Consider the following 9,171-nt stretch of genomic DNA (forward strand, 5'->3'; position numbering starts at 1 on the left):
AAAAAAAAAAAAAAAAGAAAGAAAAAATTAACCACTTTAAAGTGAGCAAGTCAGTGGAATTTAGCACATTAATATTGTAATATTATAAAAAGTCTAGTTTGCAAATCTTTCTATCCTATAAATTCACTAAAAGTGTAACCTTCTAATTTCTTTTTTTTTTTTTTAAGTTTATTCCATGAGAGTGAAACAGAGAAAGAGACAAGCATCCTTAACAGGGTCTCATGCCTTAATCCTTTCCCCAGCCTTTCCTTTTTTTAAAAAAAGAGAGATTTTTTGCTATAGAGTGTGTATGCTTACTGAAGATAGAGGAACAGAAATTCTTCTCAGAATTTTGAACATGCACACGCACACACCCAACTGCTGGGTCCAGGATTCAAACCATGGTAGACTAGGTGGGAGTCCTGCAACATAACTACTATACGATCTGCTAGTCCCTCCCAGCCTTTCTTAGGCAGAATCACACGCACCCTCAGTGTGCACAAGTCAACCTGACAACCAAACTCTAATCTTCCATCTGATCTCCAACTTTGCAGAGTACTGCACTACAAAGACTGGACCTAAAATTCTCATTTCTGCCTAAAATCAAATGATTCCTAAATGCAATACCGACTTTCAAGTATTTTAGCTATTTATACTTAAAATTTAAGTAACAGCAAGTATTTAATTGAATCTCTAAATATAGGTAAGTAAAAACAAAACCCAATTTAAACTTTTTTTTAAAAGAATTATTTTATTTAACTTTATGTATTATTATTATCATTGTTATTTTCCAGTTTGATCAGAGAGAGTGAGGAAGTAAGAAAGCAAGCCACCAGGTCCGAGACTTGAACCATGGTTGGCCATGTGGGAGTCCAACGCCCTTAACCACCATGCCACTTGCCAGCCGCCTCCCCCCCCAATTTAAACTTTTAAAGGAAAAATTATCAAGAGAAAAGTTTAAATCTTAAATCAAAAGATAAAATCTTGGGACCAGCAGGTGGCATAATGGTTATGTTGCTTGACTCCCACATGGCCAATCATGATTCAAGTTCTAGATTCGGAGGCTTAAAACTCAAGTTGGGTGCATGTGGATGACCATCCCCCCTGGGGGGTGAATTCTTGCCTTCTGTCTCTCTGGCAAGTACATGCACCCAACAGCAAAAATCTCTCTCTTAAAAAAAATTTAAAAACAAAGATAAAACCTTGCTAATACCTAGAGTTATTCACATTCAATTTAATTAACAGTAGCCCATATAGGTGCTTTTAAAAAGCTGTTTACAAATCACAATCAGTTTGTGATAAATGTTAATTAAAATTTTCATTCTTGGGGGACCAACAGATAAAGTAATGATTACATCACTGGATTCCCATACAGCTGACCACAGTTCAAGTTCCAGAGCATGCATGTCCAAAATCCCGAGAGGAAAATGAAGGAGAAGGGACTGTGGCGTGGCCATCCCCCTCAGGGGTGATTTCTCACTTTCTGTCTCTTTGTCTCTCCAGTGAACGCACATGCCCTATAGCAAAAATTTCTCCTAAGAAAGAGAGATTTTTATTATAGCAAAAATCTCTCCTAGGAAAGAGAGATTTTTATTAACTAAGGTACAATTTTTTAGCAGCTAAAGAATTTCTTTTCTTAAAGACTTTTATTAGTAGATATATCTCTGAACTAGTACTTAAAAGTCTGAACTCTAAACCACATTTGAACCACAAACTAGTTATATGATCTGGGGTAAATTATTTATCTGTACATTAACTTCATCATCTGTAAAATGAAGATAATGTCCATTTCCTAGAACAGTTTTGAGTTAATAAATAAATTTTAATAAATAAATAAATATAATTCTTAAATAGACAAAATACTTACCGATGATAGGCTTCTCGTCGATACTTTTTCAGGGCATGCTTATCCATGTTAGCAGGCATATCTGCTGCATTCTGCAACCGATCACTCCAAGAGGTTGTCATTTTATTATAGTTGTATGCTGAAATCTAGGGGAAAAAATGGCAGGTCAGTAGCTTACTACTGGCATTTGTATTCTAATTGTTGTTTTTTGTTTTTAATGTTAGAAAAACTCTAGCCTGTAAATTGCCTAATTACCTATTAAAACAAACTGAATATGATAAATATACAGAAGATAATCTTATACTTCTAAATTCAGTAAATCTAGAAAAATAATTTTATAATTTCTCTCTAGAAAGATCACATATATTACTTCTAAATAATTAAACATGGCTGCCAACAATTACTAACTTCAACCCTAAATTCTAGAAAAGAAACTGAGACTATACTTTTATGAAAGTATATAACTTTAAGTTAATGTTTTCGAAATGTATGACGTATTCAACTTTTTATTTATAATCAACATACTAAGCTCAAAAGTAGCATAAATATAAGTAATGTATTTGACTCCTGCTTCACACTTTTTTTTCTGTAATAATTATTTTTCAGCTGGTATTAAAGACTATGGACTAGAAGAAAGAATAAATATTTCATTTCATTAGGATAATCTAAAATGAAGTGAGAAGCTGTCTTTGTTTTAACTACTTAGATGATAGGCTACAGGCCGGCAGGTGGTGTGGTGGCTAAGGGCACTGGACTACCACATGGCCAACTGTGGTTTGAGTCCCAGACCTGGCAGCTTGCTTTATCACTTTGTTTCTCTCTCTCACTCTGTCCCTCTCCTCTCTGGTCAACTAGTTAATAAGTAAATAAATATAATTCTTTAAAAAAAAAAAAAAAGTAAGCTACACTTCAGTTTTGAAGTTTTATCAGTAAACAGTTTTTTTTTAATTGCCAGAAGGCACACGTGCTTTCCAGAAACAGAGGAAAGAAGAAACTGTCTCCCAATGGGGCACAGTCATGCCAAAATCCCCTCCTCTCCACATCTCCATTCCATCAAGACCCTGGATACACAGGCACATGCACCCAGTATGTTCTTCAAGCTGCCAGGGCCAGGACCAAATCACAGTTGGCCACCTTAGAGCTGGCTTCCCTTAACTGTCAGACCACTGAGTCAGCCCTATAAATAGTTTCAAATGAAGATTAAAAAAAAAAATTCCTTTAATGTTAGTTTTTTAAATTTTATTAAAATACTGATATTTGTGAAACATCTGGAACCTGACTTATTTCCCAGTCTGAAAATGCTAACACTGGGCCAACTGGCAGCACTGTGGTTCAGGTGACCAGGTCCCACAACGCCAATTGCACAGTCTGAGTCCAGATCTGGTGGCTTGAAACACAAGCTGATGCATCTGTGTGCACCCCAAATCCCAAAAGGAGAAATGGAAGAGGGACTGCAGCATGACTATCCCCATGTGTATGTAGGTGGGGGAGTGCTTTCTCATTTTCTCTTTCTCTACAGAGCACACACACCCTCTAGCAAATTTTAAAAATCTAACATCATTTATGAAATTAAATCAGTTCTTAAATAAACTATTGATACCTTTGTAACTTGAAAATAGTAATGTAGGGACTAGCAGTTAGCATAATGGCTATGTTGCTGAATTCCCATGTAGCAGACCGCGGTTCAAGTCCCGATCCACCAGGCGTGTGTGCGTGTGTGCCCAGGATTCCGAGAGGAGAGTGGAGGAGAAGGAACTGCAGCATGGCCATCCCCCCAGGGGGTGATTTCTCGCTTTCTATTTCTCTGTTTCTCTTTGTCTTTCTGGTGAGTGCATGCACCCTATAGCAAAAACCTCTCAAAATAATAATAATGATTTATTGAAGTGAAATTCACATAAGAAAATTAACCACTTTAAAGTGAGCAAGCCAGTGAAATCTAGCATATTCATAATGCTGTGTGACCACCAACACTAGTTTCAAAATATTTCCATCTCCAGAGTAAAATCTCTTACCTATTAAGCACCCCACCACCTGATAACCACTAATCTAGACTCTGACCCTATGAATTTATTCTGGATATTTCATATATGGAATCATACTATATGTGACTGGTTAATATCTGGCTTATTTCACTTAGCATAATGTTTTCAAGGTTCATTTATGTTGTACCATGTAGCAGATATTTCAGATATTTTTATATCTCAATAATATTCCACTGTGTGTTCATACAATCTTTTGAACTCTTGACAGATGTTTGGACTATTTCTACCTATTGGCTATGGTTTCACCTTTTGGCCACAATGAACACGCATACACAATGTACTTGGTTGAGTGTATGCACAATGTACTTGATTAAGTACCACTTTTCAATTCTTCTAGCTATATACTTAGGTCTGTAATATTTTAGAAGTAATCAAGATTTCCAAATACTGTTTACAGAACAAAAGCACTGGCACTTGCAAAAACTTCTACTTTAAAATCTTATTAAAGTATAAAATTAATTTGGGAGAAGTTATTTGCAAGACTATTATAATTGAATCTAGATTTCTTTTAGGGTTAGTTTTTTATTGTTTCGTTCTCTTTTAGCTTTTTGCCATAGAGTGCCTGCAATCACCAGGAGACAGAGAGAGAGAAAGTGCGAAATCAAACCCCAGGGAGGATGGCCATGATGCAATTCCTCCTCCTTCATTCTCCTTTCAGGAATATGTACACACACTCACACATGCTTAGTGTGATTCTCAAGCCATCAGATCCAGGACTCAAACTGTATTCGGCCATGTGGGAGCTCATCATCTTAACCAACACCCCACAAGCTCACTCCTAATAAGGGTTAGTTTTTGTATGCTTTGTTTTTTAATATAAAAAATCTAGTAGGCTTGCCTATGGCCTGGTGGTCAAGGGAGCTGGATCCTATATGGCCAACTGCATGTTTTTTTTTAATAGTTCCAGACCTGGTGGCTTGAAAAACATGCTAGGCATGTATGTACGTGTGCCCAGAATCTCAAAAAGGAGGGAGAAATGGAGGAGAGTGGATTGTGGTATGACCATTCCCCATAGGAGTACGTTCTCCTTTTCCCTCTCTCTCTGACAAGCGTTATATATCCCCTGACCAATTAAAAAAAAAAAAAAAAAAAAAAAAAAAAGATCACATAGCAAACCTAGGCCATTGGAAAGTAGACAATTACAACTGAATGACTATTATTTGTTTTTGGGGGGACAGGATTATGTCTTAAATAAGTTAAAGAATCAAAAATGAGGAACCAGCTCTACAGCATGGCAGTTAAATAATGTAGAAGGCATTAATTCAAATCTATAATTCGAATCCCAGTCCTGGAGCTTGAAAAATGTACCAGGCGTGTGTGCATGCTTGCCTAGAATCCTAAGAGGACAGAGAAAAAGAGAAAAACAGATTGTGGCAAGACCATGCCCCACTAGAGGGTGCTCTCTGCATGCACACTCTCTCCCTCTCTCTGTTTTTCTATGCGAGAACACACCAGCCACCAGCAGGCAATTTTTAAAAACTAGCAGTATTCAAAAAAAAAAAAAAAAAAAAAAACCACAAAGAGGAGAAAAATCAATAGGGAAAAAACCTATAAATGACAGATGTAGAATTAGTACTCAAAGATGTTAGAGCTTATTATAATTGAACATAACTAATGTATAATACCTAATTCAAATACTATGTCATTTAAAACATAATTCATAATTGAAGCTATTTCATTATGTTCAAAAAACTGAAGAGCAAAAATAATAAATACAGGCATGAAAGATAAAAATATAACCCAAGGGGCCAGCAGGTGGCGTGGTGGTTAGGGGCACTGGACTCCCACATGGTCAACCATGGTTCGAGTCCCGGACCTGGTGGCTTGCTTTCATGACAAGTACAACACCTGAGATGAAAATTTCTCTGGATAACATTAATAAGATTAAAGAAAAGATTAGTGGGGCTGCCAGGTGGCGTGGTGGTTAAGGGCAATGGACTCCCACATGGCCAATCGTGGTTCAAGTCCCTGGTGGCTCACTTTCTTACATTCTCTTTATCACTTGTCCCTCTCTGGTCAAATTAAAATAAATAAAGCAAGAAAGTTAAATAAAATAATCCTTTAAAAAGAAAAGATTAGTGAACTTGAAGATATGTCAACAGAAACTATCCAAACTAAAACAAAAGCTAAAAAAATTAATGGAGTAAGGATGTGGGATACAATTGGGGGATTTATTCTCCCTCTCCGTCTCTCTGGTGAGCACATATACTGTCAAAAAAAAAAAAAAATGATGGAACATCAGTGAGATATACAACAGATGTATAGAGTCTGTAAAAGAAAAGAGAAGATGGTAGAAAAAGAAATTTATAGAAATAGTGGGGGGGACCAGCAGTTAGCTATGGCTATGTCGCTGAACTCCATGTAGTCAACCGCGGTTCAAGTCCTGGACCCGGTGGCTTAAAACTCATGCTGGGCACGTGTGTGTGCGTGCCTAAGATCCCTAGAAGAGAATGGAGAAAGGACTACGGTGTGGTCATCGCCCCTGGGGGGGTGGGGGGGGTGATTTCTCACTTTCTGTCTCTCTGGTGTGCATATGCACCCTGTAGCAAAAACCTTTCCCAAAAAAAAAAGAAAAAGAAAAAGAAAGAAAGAAAGAAAAGAAAAGAAACCAGGGGAAACAGATTTTCAGATTTAATAAAAGCTATAAACCCAAATATCCTAGAAACTGAGCAAGCTCAAAGCATAAGAAACATGAAAAAAAACTATTCAAAGACATATCAAAATTAAATTCCTTAAAAACAGTGATAAAGTATTAAGAAGCAGTTAGAAGGATATACTACACAGGGGCCAGCAGGTTGCATGGTGGTGAAGGGTGCTGGACTCCCACATAGCCAACCACGGTTTACGTCCCAAACCTGGTGGTTTACTTTCTCACTTTCTCTCTCTTGCTCTCACTCACTCTCTCTGGTCAAATTAAAATAAATAAATAAATAAAGTTAAAATAAAATAATTATTTAAAAAAAAAAAAGATATACTACACAGAAAAAGAAGTAATACAAGCCAAGGGAAAATGGAGAAACATCTTCAAAGTATTAAAGGATTTTTTTTCTTAAACATTTATGTGTTTGTTTTTTTGTTTGTTGTGATTTTCAGGTCACTGGGTCCAAAACTTGAACCACAGTCAGCAATGTGGGAGTCCAGTGCTTCAACCACCATGCTACCTGTCAGCCCTTTTACCTAACAACAGGAGAAGCTAGCTATCACCCAGTGGTGACACAGCAGTAACACAAGTGGACCTACCTGAAAGTTTTGGTTTGTGTACTGGGATCTACCTGGGTGCACCAGGCATGTACACCCTATAATCTGGGCTGGTTGAGACTGGGAGTGGATCATAGCATCAAGATCCTGTTGGGAGTCCTATCTGTCTGTCTCTGTCTCTGTCTCTCATAGAAGAAATAATGAATGCATTTTATTTAAAAAAAAAAAAAAAAAGGCCAGTCCATAGCATGGTTGTTAGGGCAGCTGGATCCCATACAACTAACCAGGAGGTTCAAGTCCCAATCCAGCAGTTTAAGAGCCTGCTGGGCATATATGTGTGTATGCCCCAAAAATCCTAAAGTAGGAAGAAATAAAGGTGGAGGGTTTGTGGCATGGCCATTCCCAATGAGGGAGAGGGTGCTTTCTCACTTTCCTTCTCTCTCTATGTGTGTCTCTCTCAGGCAAACACATGTACCTTCTAGAAAATGTGTAATTAAAAAAAAAAAAAAAAAAGAACAAGGGCCAGCAGGTGACAGGGTAGTTAAAGCACTAGACTCCCACATGGTCAACTGACAGGTCCGGTTTGAGTCCCGGACCTGGCAGCTTGAAAAATCAGTGTGAGCACATGCATGCCCAAAATCCCAGAAGGAGAAGGGAATGTGGCTTAGCCATACCCTAGAGAGTGATTTCTCACTTTCCCTCTCACTGACTCTGTCTCTCTCTCTGGCAAGCACACATACCCTATGACAAAAACCTAAAAAAATTAAAATTTAAAAATTTGAAAAAAAAAAATACTGCAATATGTAAAGACACCAATTTCATAATGATAAACAGGTCAATTTATCAAGAGGACATAATAACCCTCATAAGAGAACTTCAAAATATATGAAGCAGATTCAGCCACAATGATAAACTATGGTACATCTGCTACCCAGCAGGCTGAGGCCGTATGAGAGGCCCAGATTCATTTCTAGCCCATCCTAAAAAGGTGGGAATGGTGGGAACCAGCAGTTGGCGTAATGGCTATGTCGCTGGACTCCCACGTAGTCGACCGCGGTTCGCATCCTGGACCAGGTGGCTTAAACTCATGCCGGGCACGTGTGCATTCATGCCCAAGATCCCAAAAGGTTAGTTAAAATTTCCTAGATCTGACACAAAAAGTATTAATTGGCAAAAGAAAAAAGTTAACAAGATTTTTCATCAAAATGTATTATTTCTTGGCCTCCTCAAAAATGTAATACTTCTTGGGTCAGCCAGTGCCATGGTGGATAAGGTGCCTAGATCCCACATAGCCAACAGCATGGTTTGAGTCCTGGAACTGGAAACTTGAAAACCATGCAAGGTACATGTGCATGCACGACCAAAATCTCAAGACGAGAATGGAGATGAGAATGAGGCATGACCACCTCCCAGGGAATGCTTTTTCATTTTCCTTCTCTCTCTCTGGAAAAAAGAAAAAATTTCACACTTTTTGGGCCAGCCTTATAGCACAATGATTAACTGCTGTGCATAGGAAAAAAATCCCACATGGCTAACCATGGTTCAAGGCCTAGCCACAGAAACTTGAGAAACATACCAAGCACATGTGAACATGTACCGAGGATCTTGATGGGAGGGAGAAATGGAGGAAGGGGGTTTGTGGCATGGCCACATCCCAGTGGGGTGTGTTTTCTCTCACTCTTTGGTATGTGTACCCTCTGACAATTAAGAAAAATAAATAACAAACGTTGGCCATCAGTTTTAAAAATATTAACATGTCTGCTCTTCAAAAGACATTATTAAGAAAATGAAGACAGAGTCAAACCATGACCTGGTGATTAAATAAAAGAGCTAAATCCCATATGGCCAACCACACAGTTCAAGTACCAGATCCAAAGGTTTAAAAATCATGTGAGGTAAATGTGCATGCACCTAAAATCCTGAAAGGAGAGAAAAATGGAGGGGAAGGGATTGTGGCATAATCATGCCCTGTGGGGGGAGGGTGCTTTCTCTCTCTTGCTTGCTGTCTCTCTCTAGTGAGCATACACACCATTCGGCAAAACTAGAAAAAAAGAATGGAGAGGAGGGGAGAGGAGGGGAGAGGAGAGGAGAGGAGAGGAGAGGAGA

General features: G+C 38.2%; 1 protein-coding gene across 2 annotated transcripts in view; it reads right to left on the minus strand.

Moving 5' to 3' along the window:
- NT5C2 (5'-nucleotidase, cytosolic II) overlaps window positions 1-1,967 on the minus strand; it is a 102,883-nt gene extending 100,916 nt beyond the window's left edge. For both annotated transcript variants that reach the window (XM_027767420.1, XM_006166390.3), the window contains exon 1: window positions 1,847-1,967. In XM_027767420.1, coding sequence (XP_027623221.1) covers window positions 1,847-1,947 — 101 coding nt within the window. In that variant the 5' untranslated portion in view covers window positions 1,948-1,967. The remainder of the gene's footprint in view (window positions 1-1,846) is intronic.
- Window positions 1,968-9,171: the final 7,204 nt, after the last annotated feature.

This window comes from Tupaia chinensis, unplaced genomic scaffold (genome assembly GCF_000334495.1).
Source record: "Tupaia chinensis unplaced genomic scaffold, TupChi_1.0 Scaffold144255_1, whole genome shotgun sequence".
Taxonomy (NCBI): Eukaryota; Metazoa; Chordata; class Mammalia; order Scandentia; family Tupaiidae; genus Tupaia; species Tupaia belangeri.